The following is a 21,361-nucleotide window of genomic DNA, read 5'->3' as shown; positions in this document are numbered from 1 at the left end:
TGTGTCCGTAGTCTTCATCGGTTATTCGCTGGTAGATTTTGGATACTTATATAGGTAACAGAGCGAATTTAGCCCATAATCTATGGAAATTAGGGAACACTGGAACATAAGTTCATGGAGGCTGACCACATGCCGATGTGGTGCTTGTGATTAAATTTGAATGAATTTGAACCCTTAGCCTAACGGAAATGTCAAAGCATGAACAGAGGAAGTATGTGAGAACCCGTATGGGCATTATTCAGTCCCATATCGGTTATTTGCCGAGAAGATCTTGGATATTTATACAGGATTAAAAAATCCAAAAAATATTTTTTGGCTAGTTATTTTAGGTGAGGTCCTGAGTTGTTATAAATAGTATTAAAACGGACTGGACCCATGGCCCAAGTGGACTATGAGACATTGCAGCACAGGCTCATTAAGGCTGACCAAGGGCCGATCGTGGTGCTTGTGATTAGATTTGAATGGATTTTGACCTGTAGCCTGACGAGGCGTCATGGTTTAAATGGAAGAAGGATGTGAGGACTTGCGCAAGCATGTGTTTAGTCTCATGTCGGTTATTTGCTGGAGAGATCTTAGGTACTTATACGAGACAAAGAACTCAAAAAATACTTTCCAACTAGCTATTTTGGATGAGTTCTTACAAAGGCGTCACTAATTGAGACACGATCTCAGTGAGTTGGGCTATCTTCTCCTCTAGTAGTATGAGATATTTCATTATTTCATCATCCGTCAAGGTAGAAGTAGTGGCAATACTCGCCTTTGTCCTCCAATATACTTCAAGCACAGATAGCTCTTCTTCTAACAACTTGTACAGCTCGTGCATTTGGACCATGCACTTAAGCTCCCATAGATGTAGAGGACCGAAGTTTTGATACCAACTTTATCCGATCAGAAGAAGAAAGATTTTTTTCAACTCGCTCAACTCGAATCTCTCAAAAGAAAACTAGAAGAAGCTGGAGGAATCTTAAAAGTAGAGTTTTAAGTCTCCTTTTCTTTCATTAATCCTTAAAAAATGAGATACATAGCTTCTATTTATAATGTGAGGTCCACACTAGTACAATATTGGTCTCTAATTTTAATAGGACTCTTTTTCCTAAAATATACATCTTAAATAGAAAAAAGCTAAAACTTTTAAGGAGGTAGATCTCGATTTCTACATCAACTCTTTCTTATGTCGCTCCACTGAATTTTTACCATATTGAGAGCTACTCTCGGTCAAAGTCTTACCTGAAAAGAAAACTTTCGGTTTGACTAGCCCATTTCGGAGCCTAAATGATAGAATTTCGAACCGATTCAACCTCTTGGCCCAAAGTTGTAGATCTCGAAAAGATACTAATTTTTTTTTTAAAAAAAAGATTATCTCAATCAAGCATCGTATGAGCAAATTATGGCCTCGTGAAGTTTGGTCTGTGACTCGACATCCCGATGTAATGGATCTCAGTCTTGAACCCTATCCAGCCTTGCTCGTAGTAGTCAAAGTAGTCCACATCGAGTCTGAAGATCCTCTGGGATCCACTCAAGTAGTTATATTTTGTAGTTAAGACTATTGCTCTACTGTTTCATCAAAAAAAAAAAAAAGACTGCAGCTCTGCTGGAATTTAGATGAGATAGCAAGGTGGACTCATTATTCAAACTATTATATAACCATTAGGCTTTCCAGGATTGAGATGGGATAGCTACAAGATATCAAATTTGAAGACTCTCATTTTGCTGAAATTCCTCGAGTCCAGTATAAACTGTTCCATACGGAAATAAGATGTGCCAATTTGCTGAAGTTCTCAAAGTCGCTACTTTTTTCTTCGATAAAGAAAGTTGGTACCATGTTACATCTTACAACGGCCCATAACCTTTCATGGTCAACAGTCTCCATTCAAGCTCTTCTTCTATTAATCCTTATTTATTTCATAAATGAACCTGTCCCTGGAGAAATTTTCGTCATTTATAATCGGAATCTTTTTTTTTGATGGAAAGGGAAGCAGAGAGACTGCCACCCAGCTTTTATTGAAAATCGATATCTACAGATAGAAAACAGAAAATAAAAAAAAGTATGATGCTACCAAAGATCGAAGCTAGCAGAGATTCCAGCCATCTATGAAAGTGCAAGTGGAATGAAATGGCAAAATGAAGAGTCAGAAGCTGCAGAGAAGTAGAATGAAACGGAGAGCTTAATCCAAGATTCAATCATCAAGAAGCGGCCCCAACCAAAGTCAGCAACTTGTTCCACATCTTATCATGACGATGGGCCGTTCTTGTTGAACAAAGAGGCGTCCAAGACATATTATACAGGGGAGGTCTTTCGGAGATATATTCTTCTATTTCTTTCTTTCCAAATTCCCCAGTACATGGCTGCAAGCAGTTGGTCAGCTGCCTTCCTTATGGAACAATCAAAGGACGATCTCCTCCAATTAGTCCAAGCATCATGCAAGTTGGAATGCCAACCCGGCCCCGATGTTCAGCTGAATTTTTAGAGCTGTCCAAATGCTATTTTGACGAGTAGAGGATTAACGGACTCGACCCTTGGTCCGCCCAAAATATATCCAGAACTAATATGGCAACCTTTCCTATCCAGAATTTCCCCCGCATGAAGCCTATTGCGCAAAGCGAGCCATAAGAAAATCTTCAGCTTTTCCGGAATGGCTGCCTTCCAAATAGTTTTGAAGTGAGGACATACGAGCCACCGTTGTTGAGAAATTGTATAAGGACTTTATGGAATAGATGCCATTTTGGGTGAGTTTCCAAGAGGGACCATTTGCAATTCGTGAAGGTCCAACCAAGGCAAGGCAAACTCTTAGTAGCTTTAACTGTCTCATTTGTTGGAGAGTCAATGGTCCTCTAAGTCGAATAAGCCAAGCAAGAGCCCTCAACGACCATTGGGAAGCAACGGAGCAATTACGTTTGCAAGCCAAGGGGTAGCGATCATCAAAGATATGCAACAAGGGTGTCGGCCCATACCAATTATCCTCCCAAAATCTGATTTTTCAAGCACTCCCCAGTCTGAAAGACAAGCAATTCCAGGGGACAACTTCCTTGTACATTTTTTGGTTCTCAATCCAAGATTTCTTCTCAAATAATATGCCCTTTTAATCTGCTTCCACCATGGAGCATTTGAACCAATAATGAGCATCCAATCCCATTTAGCCAAAAGTGCAAAATTCATCTGTTCCAAGTTCTTGTTGCCGAGTCCTCCTTGCTCCTTGGATCTGCAAAAAGTATCCCAATTCACCGGGCAATGGAAACCACCAAAGGAAGGCACGCCTCATCCCATCTATTCTGTGAAGAACCCATTTTGGCAGTTTGAACACCGACATAAGATGAGAATGGAGACCTGTCAAGACTGTGTTCATGAGTGTGAGTCTACCTCCCAAAGAGAGTAGCCTTCCTTTCCATGATGCCAATCTAGCATTGATCTTCTCCATTTACACATAGGAATCTTGGAAATAGTCTTTTCCCCTATTTGTAGGATATTCTGCTTCATTTTTAAGTTAATGAATCCAAACTAGCAACAAATTTTAGCTCTCCCTCATGGTTACTATTTTAAGATTTAGAGGAGGATCTACTTTGCTGTCTTCTTTTGGATGAACGACAGTTTGAATTCTTAGTTTTTTCCATTAGTTTCAAAATATTATACAAAACACCTAGTATCAGAAATTTACACTAATGGACTACGGACATGCGATTAGGACCACATATAGTTGAAAGGAATGCATAGACACTGAAAGAACGAGAACTTTTCATAGCTTGTCTCTGATATGAGAAAATTTTACCACCTCGATCTAATGGTCATCGACCTTCAACTGTTGTAACCGATAATCCATTTATACTTGCCGAGTTTGTCTTGCTTTTTGATGACTCATTTTTGGAGGGAGCCCTTGTTGGAAAAAAACCAGGTTGTTTAGGATCTGGCAATGATGCATTCTTGTTGCCCAACATCAATACCACAGAGGACATCGTCGGCCTGTCCTTTGGACATTCTTGAACACACAATAAGCCAAGCTTTATACAGTTCAAGGCTTCAACCATGGAAATAGAGTTGCTGATTGATTTATCTACTAGTTCCAAGCCATTACCATGCATCCATAAACTCCATGCCTGAAAAAAATATTACATCACTATCATGATTTAATGAAAAACAAGAGGAACATATGAACAGATTTAACTATTATTTTCCCAGTCTTACATGTGCTAGAAGGTTTCCTTGGTGCTCAGATATAGATACGCCTCTATTCTTCTTGCCACTAATGATTTCAAGTACCAAGACACCAAAGCTGAATACATCAGATTTCACCGAGAAGACACCATCCATGGCATACTCAGGAGACATGTATCCACTGCATTTATCATTAAAATGATTATATATTTTTTTTGAAGAATAAATATCACGGCAATGAAAGGTAAATAATACTTACTATGTCCCCACAACTCTCCGAGTATTTAGTGTCGTCTCATCCTCCCGAAATATTCTTGCCAAGCCGAAGTCTGATATTTTAGGATTCATATCTTTATCAAGAAGAATGTTGCTAGTTTTAAGATCTCTATGAATAATTCTAAGTCTCGAGTCTCGGTGTAGGTAGAGAAGACCTTGAGCAATCCCTTCTATAATGTTGTATCGGGTTTGCCAATCCAGCAGCACACCTTTATCTTTATCTGTCCAAAGTTTACTTTATATTAGCCTTACTTGCACGAATAATAAAGAAACGAAAAATCAGTCTGCCTTAGATTGATTTTTTTTTTTTCTAACTGGTAGCAAATAAAGCAAGCTTACACACACATTTACCCCAAGAGTTAAAGAAACTATGGAAAAAATATAACCTGCTCCATGAGGTATGGTGGAGCATTATTTTAATTGGTCTAGAAAGATTGATTACTCTATGGTGGTAGATTCAGAAGAATCAATATAACATGCTTAAGCTCCATGAAGTTGGCCACCTCCACAAGGCTAGCCACTCCCTAATTGTCACGACCAAGAACTTTCAATTTTAGCCTAGAGCGTGGTGCTTTGAGAGACCCTACTTCAAGGTTCATTTTCAGATGAGTGTGCCCAGCTATGTGTTTTCGATTTCCAGTACTCTTCCATTTGATCGGCAAAAGTGGGTTCTTGATTCAAGGCAAAGGTTAGTATTTATTGAACTACGTATTTTCTTGAACTCTTGAACCAAGCATTAGAAGGTATCAATTATGCTGTGATTTTCTTAATCTAATTAGGAACAGGAAACAAAGATAAGGAAGAGAACTGAAGATTAACTAACCAAAGATGAAGGCGTCCAAGCTTTTATTAGGCATGTATTCATATACCAGGATCCTTTCCTCTCCTTGAGTGCAGCAACCTAGAAGCCGAACTAGGTTTCGGTGCTGAAGCTTGGCAATCAGTATCACTTCATTCATGAATTCATTAGCGCCCTGTGTCGAAGTCTTTGAAAGCCTTTTCACAGCTATTTCTTGCTCCTCCCCAAGCTTTCCCTGAAATCACCACATTTAGCATTGCTACACTTAAAAGAGTACTAAATCTAGGGCAGTATCAAACTGTTTGAAAGCCCTGAATGCAACATTGTATTCAGAGTGCTGAATTTAGGACCCTACATCGACTAAGACTTACATGGTGACACTCTACTGAGCTCAGTTGGTAAACTATGAAAATACCTTGTACACGGGACCGAAGCCACCCTTTCCAAGTTTGTTTTCGATTGAGAAGTTGTCGGTCGCTGCAATGATTGTCCCCAGATCAAATAGAGGAAGCTCCCAGTCCTTGTCGTCCTTGTATTCGTTGTTGCAGTGACTAGCGAAGGGAATGGCACCTAAGGTAGCCGCTGCAGTAGTCCCAATTAATAAGTAATCACTACTTATCATGTCATGTTTGCATATTGCGAGGTGGACTATATTTACCTGTTCTTCTCCTTCTCTTCATCCGAACGCAAATGCCCACCACAGCAAGCAGCAGAATCCCCACAACAGAGCCCACCACAATCCCAGTTATGGTACGTGAATGTGAATGATCTGATCCTAGGCCTGAAACATCAGCACCGTCGTATAAGTGTACATGATGAACATTCCTTTCTTTTCCTTTTTGTTTTTTTAGAATTTCTTTTTTTCTTTTTGGATCGTCAAGAAGCTCCATGTATAAATTGGGATGAATATTGGTTGCTTTACTTGGACCGAGCTTTAAGTGGGTTAGACCAAGTTATCCATTAGTTGGTTTGAGTTTGGGTTTTTAACAAAACTTTTCAATGGGGACAAGACTGAAAACTTTTAATTTGAGCCCGGAGTGTGGTGTTTTGAGCGACCCTACTTGAAGGTTCCTTTCAGATGAGTCTGCGTGGCCCGAAATATCTGCGGCTCTAATTTTAACTCCATTTCTGATCCGAATTTACTCGGACAAACCTTGAGCTGGCCCAGACCTTCTTCCAATCCTATCTTGAATACTTGAATGTGGTATTATTTATTCTACAGGTATAATGAACACAGCTCGTAATGCAATGAAAGAGTTTCTAATTGGATTTAAATGGGAATCGTGATTGCTTTAAAAAAAATTAAAGCATGCTAATATAAGAATCTTCATGTGAAACTATGAAATTAAAAAAAAGTTACTCAAGCAATCAAATATTATGGATCATATTTAGCTGTTTATGGGAACAAACTAGACCCGGTCCATCTGCAACCCATATAAAGATGGATCATGTCCTATTCCTTGATTCGTGCTCTACTACTAATAGGGCCAGAAATGGGTCGGGCCGGTCTTCGAGTGGGGCTATGGGCAAGATCTGGAAGAATTAACACTGGATTTGGGCTTAAATATGAAGCCCATTTATTTTTCAGTCCGGGTTTGAGTAGCCCATCTTGAGCCCGAGCCGTGCTCAATTCTGGACAAGGATTGAAACTGAGCCCAAATTTAGCTTAGGGCCCATCTTGGTTTAGTTCCAAAAGAAGCTCGTTCCCAATCGATGGTGGTTCGGTTCTATCCTATTATGTGGCTAGACCAACTTAATCGCTATTTTGATAAACATATTTTTGATTATCAGTAGGATGCTAATGTGAAGCTATAGTATTTCATTAAAAAAAATGATGCAACAAAATGAAAGATTGAGAGATTAAGCTTGAATCGGGTCAGCAGGCCTAATTTTCAGCCCAAATGGATAATTTAAACCAGCCTAGTTGGGTTCGGGCGGGCCCAGATCTAGACTCGGGTAGGGCTCACACTAAAATTTTCCAAAAGCTTTCAAGCAAACGCCCAATCCAAAATCTCAAAAATTTTCAAACCGGCCTATAGTAAAGAGGTTTTGCCGGCCGAGCCGGGTCCATTTTGAGCTCTAACTATCAAGTCAAGTTTCAAAATTTTATTAAAGCAGCAAATGCTAAAGTTGGTGGTCGTCTTCCTCCAAATTAAAATAAAAACATGGTTAGTTAGCTGTCCCATCGGTTTCTCAAGTCGATTTCTTGTGTCCCCACCAATAGGTGTGTCAGCTACACCCGATCCCTAAGCCAAGCCAGACTCCCACCAAACAGAACAAACTGGACTGCGTACACCCTATAACGGCGTACAAAGTCCACCATTGAACCAGTACAAATTGGCACCGGCACCGGCACCGGGATGTAGACATATGCCGATGTCCAGCTTGCATTGGTCCAATGGTATAAATCTTTCTAGTGTGCAGTTGCTGACCTCAGTAAATAAAGCAGTACATACCTAGATCGGCCACTGCTAGTCGGACGTAGAGATCCTGTCCACCAAAGGTAAACACCCTAATATCATTGAGCTCCGTCGTCCAAATTATGCATCCGGTCCCATTGATATTAGCACTAGCATAGGCCGTGCATGAACAATTCCTCAAGCATGTCGCCCTACACTCATCCAGTCTCATGCTCCTGTCCACCGTCGACCTCGACGTGTCCGGCAGCTTTGCCTTCTCTATTGTCGCAAACCCATCAGTCCCGTTCCGGCAGTCCAGCTCCGTCATCCTCGCACACCCGTCTTTTCCTTCTCTGAGATCCCAATTTCTCGGCAACCTAGGCTTAAATCCTGGCAAACAACTACATATCGGTGAGTCGTCCGGATTACAGACCCCGTAAGCCCCGCATTGTGACACATAGTCGCATAGGTCCCTCGGCTTAGACATGTAGATGCTCCACATTTGGCTGTCATCAAGCCAGGCAAAGTGTTGGACCTGGCCGGTGTAGTTCATGGTAAGCCTCGTGATGATGGACGTGCTGGTGGTGTTGTATGTGGCGAAGACCTCATCATTCTTGATGACAAAGTCCACTGTGATGACCTTAAAGCGCATCATATCCGGGATGCCACTGAGGCTTTGCCCGTTCCATGGCCCGGCGCGACACAGTTGCTTTGAGCCTTCCAACAAAATTATCTGGGGGTCGCCATGGAGATCCAGAAACATGGTGTAGAGGCCCGGCGCTGGGTCGCTAGGACTGGCCCATGATGTAAGGTTACGATTAAGACCACTTGTTAGGTTCCACCCGAGCTTCATTCCCAGGAGCAGAGTGTCGGTCGGGTAGTCGAAGCTCTGCCATGCAAGGCTCCCTGGAACAATATTACCGTCGCCCTTAGCCTCTTTAACGATGAAATTGCCATTGTCTAAGAGTTGCGCGATTGGACTGGCAAGGTCCGACGAGCCCGAGGACCAGATGGGTTTAGAGTTCTGGTCGGTGATGATGAGAGTTCCATTGGCGGTGATCGACAGGCTACCGTTGCGCTCGGAGATCGGATGCTGGCGATTAGCAACCCACACGATGGTACGAGGTGAGACCTTGTACCATATGCCGACATAACGATTGTTACTGTTGACAGGGCTGAAGAAGCCTAAGGCGAATCTCTCCCCAACTGAGATCAGGATTTGGTCATCAGGGAGGTGCTGGGTTGGAGTCAGGATGTCGCCTCCAACGGAGAGAGAGAAGAGAGAGGAAAAGATCAAGGAGAGAAAGAGTAGGGCTGCAGGGAGCCTGCACATCTTTCCAAACAGCTCCATATCGAAGAAAAGGTTGCAGACTCAATATGGCTTTTATTCTTCTGAAGTTATAAGGCTTGTAGTACTTCGAACCTTGAGGGTTGATTTGTTGGATAAATTAGAGGATAAGGTGGCAATTGGGCCGCGTCATCTGGTCGGACCTATTCAAAATTCCCGTATGTTAATTCTGCGAGACTGCGACGGCGAGACCATTGACCTATCACTGCCGAAAAGTTAATAGGTTGCTCTAATCAGACCTATTCAAAATTCCCATAAGTGACGAGGAGAGCGTTGACCAGTCATTGTAGAAAATATAATGAGGTCTGGGGCCAAACACTGGCTATTTCGTTAAGGGCATAGGCTGTATCCTTTGTGCGGAAGTATTCACCTTCCTTTGCGCGAATCCACCAATAGATCATGCGATCATCGTTTCGAGATCCATACAGCCTAATTAATGATGTTTAAATTGCTTTGAGATCTGTGTTGGGTGCGATCTAATGGACAATATCACGATCGAAGATTAATTGTTCTTTTGCCAGAAAGAAATGAGTTGAAGTCCATCAAGATTAATTTGTTCCCCAGATCGATCATGGTCTCAAGTTGCACCAATATAATCAAGATTTATTGATTGATGCTGTGCCGTGCCAACCGATCCACTAACTTGAAATAAATGAGTGTCCATTAGACATTATCATAATTAAGCCGGTTTTGGGTGGGGACACTATATTTTTTTTTTTCCGTTGATAAGGAAGGCAGGAAAAGCAGCCATCCGGGGGTGGGGACAAAATTATAAATGGGTTATGCATTGTTTTCTCAATTAGATTTGATGGATGTGAATTGCTTTGACATCCATATACAGTGGGACCCAATGGCCGATGTTATGAAAGAAAATCAACCATTCCTAAAATGAAAGAAGAATTCTTCATCAATAATCTCCTTTGCAGTTGTAACTTGGCATTATTTTGTCGTACGGTTTGCATCTTTCGCAGGAAGGATTCACCTTCCTTCGCGCGAATCCACAAATGGGGATAACGCAATTTTTGCTTCGTGATCCGTGCAGCTGGTTAAAGATGAGTTCGGATTGCTTTGAGATCGGTGTTGGGCACTGCACGATCCAACAGACGGCGTTGCGAAGGAAGAACAGCGAACTCGTTTGTCACGGATGACGCAACACCTATCGGAAGAGCTGAAGCATTGCTATTAGTCAAAGGAAACTAAAAGCCCAATCCTAAAATTATGTATACCGCACATGCTACCGAAATGAAAAATAATAACATAATAATATGTTTGACGTATTTCGTCGATTTGATCGATGCCAGCGGTCGCGCGCCCTTATTCTCACCGCCTTATGCTCACCTCCTTAATTTCTTCCCCTCCAACATGGTAAAATTTCACTGCTCGCCACTGCTCCACCGGTAAATCCTGCCCAACGCCAATATCGGTTTGTAATGATGTGATATTAATTATTCGTCGGCAATATACATATATTTCATTCACTACCTCAAAGTCCCAGTCTTTTACCACCATACAATGGTCTTCATACTATTTCTCTTCTCCCTTTCTTTCTCAATATTCTGAGGAGTTGGAATCTCCTAGCGGTGCAACTTTTGCACGACAGAACTCTGCTACTATCTTATTCATTTTGGAGATAAATAAAGTTGCCCATGTTTGAGGTGGGTGATGTAGCCACCCATGCTGGTACTTAACTCTACGGAGGATCCTCGTTCTATTTTGAGATAGCCTTGATATCAGAATTTAAATAGTCCTGGAAAGAGGATCCTCGTTCTACTTTGAGATAGCCTTGATATCAGTATTTAAATAGTCCTTTCCAGCAAAACGAAATGGCTCTACAATTCCCCCAAAGCCAAGGACGTCAGTGATCACTTAAGCTCACCAGGGCACACGTCACCCCAACATCAGCTGAACATCACAGAAGTATTTTTAACTCAGCAAGAGGGAAAAAAGACAAAGCTCCTAGAGGAGATTAGAGAGCTAGTCTCACAAGCATCTGGCTCCTTGATGGTGATGTCGGAAAAGCTGATCTCGCTACGGATACGTTTCCATCGGTTAGAGGTTCCATCATAGCAATTAAAGCAATACAGGCTCCATCATAGCGATTAAAGCAAACCCATCATAGTTATGAATGTATAGGACTTAGATGTATATTGTATCAGGATCTTGGAGAAGGTGCATGAAATAGACCTGGAGACCAGGTTCTTCCGAGGCGGGCCAGTCACCTTGGTACCGGTGGCGTGGATGGGGAGATTGGCTCGACGCTGCACCTACGCTGTACACATCCCATTTTGGGCTTTCGGACTTCGCCAATAATGAATTGGGTGGACTCGGTGGATAATAACCTACCTTTTTTTCTTTTTTTTTTTCTTTTGTTAATAAGTGGTTTTGTATTTTAAACTTAAAAAACACTGTGATCTATTGAAATATCTATAATGCGGACTGGATAATTATGGTGGTCCCCGTTCGTAGTTTGCAAGCGTGCTAGAATTTTTCCACCGCCAGATCAATCATGATCTTAAATTGTACCAATATAATAAAGATTTATTAATTTTCGCCATGCCGACCAATCCACTAACTTGAAATAAATGAGTGTCCGTCAGAGATTATCATAAATAAGCTTGTTTTGAGTGGGAACATATTTATAAATAGGTTATGTATTGTTTTGTCACTTAGATTTGATGGGTCATAAGTGACAAATGGATCAAATATTTTTTATTAGGGATGACAGCTTGGTTGGCCCACAAAATATTGACCGAATCGGATATAGAATTGGTCAAAAATATACCAATCCAAACTTAATCTATTTATTAGGTTAATCAAGAATTAAAAAACAAATTTAATTATTTTATTAAATAAATAATTTAGCTCGATCTAGAATTGATTAAAATAAATTAAACAGTACGAACACAGTTCGAACTTGGCATCCCAACCGTTGGGTCAACTTAAGTTACAACTTCTATTTATCTACCAGTACATATCTGAAAGATACTTTGTGCTGATCGAACGCTGTACTCATGCGAAAAAAGATATTTGTTCGTGCTAAGGGTACGACCTTCGTCCCTCTGCAAACTTCAGTGCCATGGCTTGCTCCTTAAGATGATCATTTCCTTAAGATGTCATTGATTCCACTTAGCTGCTGCAATACAAGTAGACCAATTTCTATCTATACAATTACAAGACATGATTCATCATTAGAAAAAAATTTTTGCTGTCAAAGATAGATGAATTAAACTGTAAGTAGAAAGCACACAAAATTACCATAAGAGGAAGCACAACAAAAGTTGAACTTTAATATTCTAGAATGTACCCCATAGCTGGACTGCATGCTCATAGCTTTAGTAAGTAATTATGATGGCTACAAGATGAATGGAGCTCAAGAAAATACCAGGAAGAATATTAGATAGTTCCAAACTACCGATGCCTATAAAGCATTTCCCAACTTTCTATACATTTTTGGGTGCGAGATAGGTTCTCCATAAATTGGTTCCAGAAGAACTTACTTAGGACAGGAAGAATAAAGGATTTCGTTGTCATATGAAATTAAAACATTTACTCGAACATCATAGAAAAACATGGTAAGAATATGTACGGATAAAAAGGGAATAAAAGAGGAGGTGCTCAAAATCCACTATAGGAAAAAAGGATTTTATCGACGCTTTTTTGCTGACGTTTTACAAGCATCGGCAATTTCCGATCTACCGCCAAAACTAGCCGACACTTTCAAAATGCGTCGGCAAATGACGATGCTTATTAGCGTCGTCGTAGACTTAGGATAAGACAACGCTTATACGCGTCGTTGAAAACCAAATTTCCATCAAAACCCGCGGCCGCCCCCTTCTCTCTCCATCCTCGATCGATCAAGCTCTAATAGAGCTACCTACATCAATCTCTCACCTCCATCCCGAGCCTCCGTCGCCGTCGACCTACCGCCTTCTAAGATTGAAGATTCCCGGCCCCTGTTCCTCTCTCGGTCGATGCCCTAGCTGCCGACATCAATCTCTCACCTCCATCCCGAGCCTCTGTCGCCGTTGACCTCGCCGCCGTTTAAGATCGAAGATTCCGCTTCTCCGCTGCTGTCGATTTCGCCATCGTCTAAGGTAAGTCTCCTCCTCCTCCTCCTCCTCCTTGTTTTCTTCTTGTTTTTAACGCTCGCCCGGCCCCCGTTCCTCAGTCATCCTCTCTCGGCCGAGCAACGTCCGATGCCTCTCCTCCTCCCTCCTCTCCAACGCCGAGCGACCGCGCATCCGCAACCTCCTCTCCTCCTCTCTCCTCTACGGCGCCGACCGGAAGATCCCTAGAGGTATTATAGTCCGGTTCTCAAAATTCTAGATCTTTAGCACAGATCACACTGCAGGTTTCTCAAAATAAGAATTCACACCATTGATCATGATCCACAATATTTAAAATGTGTACAAAATCAAAAAATCAAATATTTTTAAGGCCTTCGGATCATCTTTCAAAGTGCTAAACTAGATATAGGAGTGCTCTGTTTTAGAACTTTTTAACTGTGAGAGCTGGTGTACAAGTTCTGTTTACTTGCCACTTCTTATCACAGTTGCTGATGTTATAGTGTCCTTGATAATCTAAGAGGTCATTGTGTATTTAGTACCAAATTTGTTAAGATGCTGAAAGTCCAAGGCTGAGGCTGACTGGATTCATCTTCATGTAGTTGTTACATGTAGTTGTTATATATTTTCTTCAATTTACCAGTTCTAGAATATAGTATTATTCAGCTTCATCGAAATGTAGAGGTAGCATATTATAGTACAAAATTGCTTCCTGTGCAAATTTGATGAATTCTGACCGAGGCAATCTGCATCTAGTAGTTAAAACAAATTTCAGCGTGCCTGTTTAGCAAGTCTTTCATATTTATTGGTGATTGTGGTACAAACAGGTGACTGATAACTGCTTTGGATTTTCCGAAAAAATAAGCACTCCTAGATTTGTAGCAACATTATGGTTCACCCGTAATCAGGGTTTGAACAATTATAAGCCATGTGCTCATGTCTTCCTATATAATAGCTGGACACAACTCAAATATGTTGCATATAATAATAATTTTTGAAAAGGCCTCTCATGGATAAATTTTGTCAAGGTTCTTCGGTAATTTTTAGATTGTACTTAAATGTTTGTAACATGGGATAGAACCTAACTCTTTAGTTTGTTCTTTCTTTAACTGACTACAACAGATAAATTCTTTTGAATTTCCATGAGTATGTATTGTTGATTCATACCCTGATTTTGTTTTATTATTTTTTATATTACTTGCAGTTCAATCAGTATTTTAATAGAATGGACAAAAGTTGGATAAATAAGTCGAGATCCAGTGCCGAATATTTGAATGGAGTTCAGAATTTCGTTAAATTTGCTTCTGAAAAATCTGAAATAAATGGAAATATTTTTTGTCCATATCAAAAATGTGTAAATTGTTTTGCCATGACTTCAAAAATTGTTGAAGAACATTTAGTATGGAATGGTTTTCTGAAGGGTTATACAGAATGGATATTTCATGTAGAGTCTAAATTGTCGTCTTCATCTAACCAACCCTTAATTATGGAACACACTGCTAGTATTGGATCTAGTAACACGGACAGAAATTCTGTTGTAGAAGATGATATGAGGGGCTTACTCAGAGATGCTCTTGAACATAATATTAGAAATTTAACAGATTTCAGTAGAGAGTAAGAAGGAGCTCTAATAGGTGATGAACATACCGTTAATGAATCTATATATGTTGAGGAACTTATAGATTCTGAAGATAACACAACTCGGTAACATAACTTGCTGAAAGATTGTGATAAAGAACTATATTCGGGTTGTAAGAATTTTTCGAAGATTTTTTTTTCTGGTGCATTTATTTTATTTGAAATATTTGATCGGATGGTCTAGCAAGTTTTTTACAATGCTTCTTCAATTATTAAATGATGCATTTCCAAAAGGTGTTACTTTGCCACCATCTTCTTATGAAGCCAAAAAACTAGTAAAAAAATTGAATCTTGAATATGAGAAGATACACAATTGTCCAAATGACTGTATTTTATACCGTGGTGAAAATATTAACGAAGATTCGTGCTGAACATGTGGATCTTTACGATGGAATAAACAAAATGAAGACGAGCCTAATCTGTCGAATGCAGTGGAGGCTGCACAGACTAAAAAAAAGGGGATAAAATTTTGAAGTATTTTTCTCTCATACCTAGATTGAAAAGGATGTATGCATCATCAAAGACGGCTTCCTTGATGAGATAGCATGATGAAGGCCGTATAAGAGATGGAATGTTAAAACATCCAGTGAATAGTTTAGCATGGAAAGCATTTGATGAAATGGAATGAAATGCTTCCTTCGTATAAGGTTGAGCTTCTTAGAGTTATTGAGGTAAAGAATTGAATTTGCTTACTATCTTCAATTATTGTTTGATTTAACATTGTTATAACATTGTTGACTTTGGTATAGAAAAAGTTTGTCCTTCTTGCAAATAGTCATGATTGGGTGCTGAAGTCCGTCAACCGCAAATAGAAAGAATATAAGATGAAGTTAAAGGCGGACTGAAAGTACGACGGCATGACTGAAGAGGAGGTGGCCCGTGTTTGTCCTCCAGATGTAATATCTCATCAATGGATGGAGCTTGTCCACTATTAGTTTTCTGAGAGAGCTTAGGTTGTGTATATTTTTTCAATACCTTAGATTGTATTTACTATTATTATAGATTAAAAATTTATACATTGTTTATTATTTTTTGGGAAAGATATATTCCAACATTAGTAGAGCTGCTCGAGCATCGCAGACTGTTCCTCACATTTCAGGCTTGATGAGTTATGCGAGGCATAGAGATGAATTCGTAAGTTTTTTTGAAACTCTTTAAATTTATCTTAAATTGTTCTATTATGGGAGGGAGCTTTTTGAAATATACTTTTTATTGTAGATGGATGATAATGGGAGGAAGCCTAGTAAGGTAGAGTTTTATAAGATGACTCACCGACCGAAATAGCAGCTTTGTTCGGAAGGAGTCAAGAGATATAGTTGTATGTATTCATCTTTGACTAGTGCAATGATTTTTTTCTATTATTCGCATACATTAATTTAACTTTTTCTTTTGAGAGATATAGGACAGGGCAACAAGTCTTATTTCAGAGTGCATCGGAGAGTCATCATTATCCGACGCAACCAGTCATATCGAAGCTCAAGTGCTCGCTGAATTGATGGGCCCAGAGCGTTATGGTCGAGTGAGGGGTTACAGCGTTGGAGTTACCCCCACTCATTTGTCTGCAGTGGACATGTATACAAGAAATACTAGAGCAAGTAGTACCACCGTAGAAGTTCATCATCTTCAAACAACTATTAAAGAGCTGAAGCAGAACCAAAAAAATTTGCAGTTTCAGCTTACGAATATTTCATCTTTGTTATAATGATTTCTCCCTTCTCAGGAAAATAACTATATATATTTGAATACTTTACATATTATCAGTTATGATGTATGAGTTAATGTATCACATTATTCCTAACTTCTAAGGTTTTTCTTTTTTTTGTAGATTCCTTATACTTCAAACGCTCGTAGAGATGATGATGATGGAGCTGAATCCCGTCCCTGATACCTTCTAAACTATTTTTTATGGAGTTTGATATGTATATGTTTCTTATTTTTCAAAGTACATTGTAATTCTAAACCTATTATGTAAATTTAATCAGATATGATAATATAAATATTTCGAATGATCTAGATGTTTGTGTTAATGTAATGTAAATTTACAGGGTTCATATTGTTATAATGTGTGTTTTATAATATGTGTTTTATGAGACATATTTGTAATTTTATTTTTTTAAAAAAAATTTACAAACTCCGACGCTTTTAAGCGTCGGTAAAAACGTGTCGTGGCACGCCCGACACGCCTACGCTATAAGGCGTCGGTGAAAGTATGGTTTATGCCGACGCTAAACTAAAGCGTCGGGAAAAACAGATTTTGACCGACGCTTTAAAGCGTCGGGAGTGCCGACACTTTAACGCATCGGCGAAAACACGGATGAAAACTGTCAGGTTCGAATCTGTCTGGTATTCACCGACGCTTTATAAGCATCGGCAAATTCCTGTATCGCCGATGCTTTGGCGATGCTTTCGGTAGCATCGCGGGATGTTAAGCCGATGCTTATTAGCGTCGTTAAAGGTTATAAAAAGCATCGGAAAATGTTAGTTTTCCTGTAGTGATCCTATCGAGATTTCACGGTAACACTTCAAAATTAAACTTGCACTTTTGTTTCAAACATGGTGAATGCATAGCCAACAAAACTGTAACAATCTAAGTCTTTGCCCTGCTGATTAAAGGGAAAGCTAAAACAAATATGTCTGCACCCCTATATAACTCAACGGTCTCAGTCTGCGATAGCCTTCTTGTCCTATAAAGGCAAACATGGAAAGTTAAAGCTTTATTAATTAATAGAAATCTAGCATGCAAAACCAAATCGAAAAAAAACAAAGACTTATTACCTGCAGTGTCCCACAATCCCAAGTTGACAATGCTCCCATCCACATAAACATTAGCACTGAAGTTATCAAAGACAGTGGGATTTGGGAATATAATCCTGCCCAGAAGTCACATTCTAGTGGATGTAAGATCTAAATCACGGGCATATAGATACTTATTTCGTCTGGAGCTTACGACAAACAAAATTCTCAGGACAATCAAAGGGCATAAAGAGATCTATGTTTGAAATTGAGAATGATTCTTTCCATCTGAGATTCTAGTCCTTCAGAGAAACCTAAGAACTTAAGGAACTAGAATAGGTAAAAAAGTTAAATTGCCATACAGTTTGCAGAAACAAGAACAAGAACCATTGATTGTTTCTTCTCAAAACAGAATTGATTATTTTAGAAGGGAAAAAGGAAAAATGCCAAACAAAACAAGACTGGGATCTAAGCAATAAGCAGCAGAAATAATGGGTGCGAAACAAAAGGAGAGAATGAAAATTGTGAAAACAGAGGTTTGGTTTCTGGGCAAAAATAAGTAGAAATGTATAGAATATGAACTAAAAAAAAGGAGTAAATCCACAAAAACTAAACAAACAAGGGTAGACGCACAATAGAGCCAAAAAAAAGGGTAAGATCTTTAAAAAAACAAACCTAAAGATTCTTTATACATATATATATGAAAAAAAAAAAGAGACGTTCTCAGTTTGGGCACCAGAGGAGAGGGCCAAGATACATACAGTAGGGAACTTGTTGCTGGTGTAGCACTAGCACAGTAGCTGATGAGCATGTAGGTCTTCCCCACAGCCCCATCCCCAACAGTCACACATTTAATGAACCTTGTAGCACTCATCCCTCTCCCTCTTCTTACTCTCCCCACTGGAAGAGAGCAAACTTCCTGAGAGAGCAAAAGCAAGCAACACGCAGACACACACACACACACACATACAGATAGGAGAGACCGAGAGAGCCTCCAAGGGGAAGAGATAAAAAGACACAGAGCAGAACTAGAGGAAGAAGATGAATAGGAAACAGTATCTCCAAGCCTTGCAAAGAAAGGAAGTAAATGATGTATAAGCACTGGTACGGAAGGAACACGACGGCGCCGCGATGGAGAAGAGTGGGCGTTTTTACTGTTTCACGACGAGGGTTTCACTGTTTCGGTGAAATAGCTCTGCGCCTCCTTAGGACGCCTAGGTCGCTTAAAGACTTGGGCCGGCCCTGACAGGACCTCGTCGTTATTCATGGCAGTCCATTATGAAAGGCGTTATTGGGCACAATATCCTGGAGGTCACTTAGCCCATATTTGGAAAGCTATTAGTAGAGCTTTTTAAAATAGAATTTTTATAAAAAATTATTTAATGTGTGGTAACTATATTTCTAAATTACTATGATACCTTAACATGTGTTTGGTAAACAAATTGAGAAAGCACTTTTGGATGACAAAATTGTCATAAAGAAAATTGCATAATATTATACAACATTGTTGCGCTCCGTGATCGGATGCTGGCGATTGGCAACCCACACGATGGTACGAGGTGAGACCTTGTACCATATACCGACGTAACGATTGTTAGTGTTGACAGGGCTGAAGAAGGCTAAGATGAATCTCTCGCCAGCTGAGATCAACTCTTGGGGCTCAGAGAGGGGTCGGCCTAGGGCTAGGGTGTCACCTCCAATGGAGGGAGAGAAATAAGAAGAAAGGATCAAGAAGAGAGAGAGTAGGGCTACAGGGAAGCTGCCCATCTTCCCAAATAGCTCCATTTCAAAGAAAAGGTTGCGGACTCAATACGGTTTTTGATTCTTCTGAAGTTATAAGGCTTGTAGTACTTCTTAACCTGAGAGTTGATTTGTTGGATTAATTGGGGGATGAGGTGACTATTGGGCCGTGTCATCTTGTCGGATCTATTCAAAATTTTCGTACATTCTGCGACAATGAGAGCTTTGACCGATAATTGCTAAAAAGATACTAGTCCTTCAGGGGGCATTTGGTAACCCCAACAGGATCACCATGGTGATTTAAGATCTTTGGTGATCCGAATGCTGGAGTGATTTGATCCTTAGTGATTTAAGATCAATGTGTTTGGTAGGCCATGGTCCAGTGATTAAAAATCTCCGGATGTCCATAAATAACTTATTTGGTATGGTATGGAGATCCAAGATCACTAACCACATAATACCACAAATACCCCTAATATATCTTAGATGAATTTTTTATGTGTTTTTAATTCTCATGAATAAAAAATGTAAGTCAATATGCTAATTCCTATAATAGCTCCATAATTTTGTAATATATTCTACTTTTAGTAGCCCATATTATATATTTATTAATCATATAAAATATATTATAATAAAATATTAATATATTTATCATATATTAATTATTAATATATTCTATAAAAATATATTTATTACTCCTATAAATTATTCATCTTATAAAAATATGTTATTTTTCATTATAAAATTAATATTTTTATTTATACTTATATTAAATTTTTTAATACTAATAATTATTTTGATTAAAAAATAAGGTAAATAGGAGTAATATATTAAATATTTTCATTATATAAATATAAAATATAATAATATATTTCTACTATAATTTAAAATTATCCTTTAATAATAATATGATTATAATATGATCAGGAATATATTATAATATAATATATATCATTAATATAATTTATAATATCAACACAATATTATACATATATATATATATATATAACATTGACATAATATATTGATGGTATATTGATATATCAATTTTTTTGCTAAATTGAGGGATATTTTTGTCTTTAACTTTCAACCCAGGATCACTGCCTTGGGGTGATCTTGGATTTCCAACCTCAAGGACGGGTATTCCATCACCGAGTTGGACGGTGATTTGAGGAGTGGAGGTGATTTAGAATTACCGTCACGTAGGATCACCGTGGTGCAACCAAACACGGTGATCTTATCACCTCCACCCACATGACCTTTGATCCTGGGACGATCACCCCATACCAAACGCCCCCTCAGAGGTCTGGGGCTAACACTAGCTATTTTGTCAGGGGCAGGGGTTGTATCCTTCGCACCAATCCACCGATGGATCACATGCTTCGAGATCCATACAACCTGGTGAATGATGGAGTTCAGATTGCTTTGAGATCTGTGCTAGGTGTGATGCAATAGATGATGTCGCAGAAGAAGATACTACTCAAACTCTGATGATGGAACACCTATCGAAAAAACAGATATAGTTTCTAATAATTTCTCATCTCCAAGGGCTTGATCGGTGTGTGCCAAGCTCTCCTAGTCACTTACAGAGCAGTCATACAAGTCTACATTGTGCAAGCGATTGAATACTGGTGATGGGAATTGTGAATTCTGATCCAATCATCATGTCCATACGATCCATGCTAATTCGCTTCGCCCTAACACCAATAATTGTGAAGTTTTGGAGGGGAGTTCGGATTGTATCTACTCCAGGATTGTACAAATAGGACCGATTGATCAATCGCGGTCGTCAATGTACGATGGAATGGTAATGAATGTATTGGACTTGCATATGTACATTGTATCTAGAATCTAGGAGAAGACGCATGATCTAGACCTAGAGACCAAGTACTTCTATGCCTCGACGGGGAGATTGGATTAACATTGCACCTCCATTGTGCACATCCCATTTTGGGATTTCAGACTTCCCCCAGGGGCGGCAAATATAAAAGGGTAGCCCCGTTGTTTTGCCGTGAAATTAAGTTGGACAGTATGTTACGGGGGAATCACAACAATCCTCCATAATGAATTGAGAAATTAAGTAGATAATAACCTATCTTGTTTTCCTTTCTTTTCTTCTTCCGTCCGTACATTGTTCTTAATTCTAAACTTCAAAACATTGTGATCTTTCATAATTTCTGTAGTCAGGACTAGATAATTTTGGGGTTATCGGTGTTC

At 39.4% G+C, this 21,361-nt stretch overlaps 2 protein-coding genes and 1 long non-coding RNA gene across 8 annotated transcripts; 1 reads left to right on the top strand and 2 right to left on the bottom strand.

Moving 5' to 3' along the window:
- Positions 1-3,569: 3,569 nt before the first annotated feature.
- LOC108510942 (G-type lectin S-receptor-like serine/threonine-protein kinase At4g27290) lies at positions 3,570-9,086 on the bottom strand. Of its 3 annotated transcripts, XM_039125848.3 has the most exons (8): positions 7,679-9,040; positions 5,881-6,003; positions 5,638-5,804; positions 5,247-5,457; positions 4,579-4,644; positions 4,407-4,476; positions 4,178-4,328; positions 3,570-4,089 (listed from the first exon to the last, which is right to left on the bottom strand). In XM_039125848.3, exons 1-8 carry the CDS (start codon positions 8,970-8,972, stop codon positions 3,781-3,783), a joined length of 2,391 nt encoding a protein of 796 aa, XP_038981776.3. In that variant the 5' UTR covers positions 8,973-9,040; the 3' UTR covers positions 3,570-3,780. The 3 variants fall into 3 exon arrangements, with proteins under 3 accessions (XP_038981776.3, XP_038981775.3, XP_088557115.2); XM_039125847.3 differs by having other exon boundaries at positions 4,407-4,644; positions 7,679-9,086; XM_088700989.2 differs by having other exon boundaries at positions 4,407-4,644; positions 5,638-5,792; positions 7,679-8,989.
- A 2,750-nt stretch (positions 9,087-11,836) lies between these two features.
- On the bottom strand, positions 11,837-18,625 carry LOC103698295 (rac-like GTP-binding protein 5). Of its 2 annotated transcripts, none has more exons than XM_089923508.1 (3): positions 18,166-18,625; positions 17,447-17,541; positions 11,837-12,129 (listed from the first exon to the last, which is right to left on the bottom strand). In XM_089923508.1, exons 1-3 carry the CDS (start codon positions 18,276-18,278, stop codon positions 12,083-12,085), a joined length of 255 nt encoding a protein of 84 aa, XP_089779634.1. In that variant the 5' UTR covers positions 18,279-18,625; the 3' UTR covers positions 11,837-12,082. The 2 variants fall into 2 exon arrangements, with proteins under 2 accessions (XP_089779634.1, XP_088557181.2); XM_088701055.2 differs by lacking the exon at positions 11,837-12,129 and adding an exon at positions 14,803-17,355 and having other exon boundaries at positions 18,166-18,297.
- LOC113462040 (uncharacterized) lies at positions 12,027-16,161 on the top strand. Of its 3 annotated transcripts, XR_016395571.1 has the most exons (6): positions 12,027-13,063; positions 13,138-13,266; positions 15,167-15,624; positions 15,713-15,805; positions 15,890-15,989; positions 16,074-16,161. It is a non-coding gene; the product is annotated as an uncharacterized LOC113462040 (long non-coding RNA). The 3 variants fall into 3 exon arrangements; XR_016395570.1 differs by having other exon boundaries at positions 15,167-15,805; XR_005511673.3 differs by having other exon boundaries at positions 13,138-15,805.
- Positions 18,626-21,361: the final 2,736 nt, after the last annotated feature.

This window comes from Phoenix dactylifera, chromosome 1, assembly GCF_051530095.1.
Source record: "Phoenix dactylifera cultivar Ajwa chromosome 1, Ajwa_hap1_PhDact_Kaust_v1.1, whole genome shotgun sequence".
Taxonomy (NCBI): domain Eukaryota; kingdom Viridiplantae; phylum Streptophyta; class Magnoliopsida; order Arecales; family Arecaceae; genus Phoenix; species Phoenix dactylifera.
This window is presented reverse-complemented; position numbering and strand designations above follow the sequence as displayed.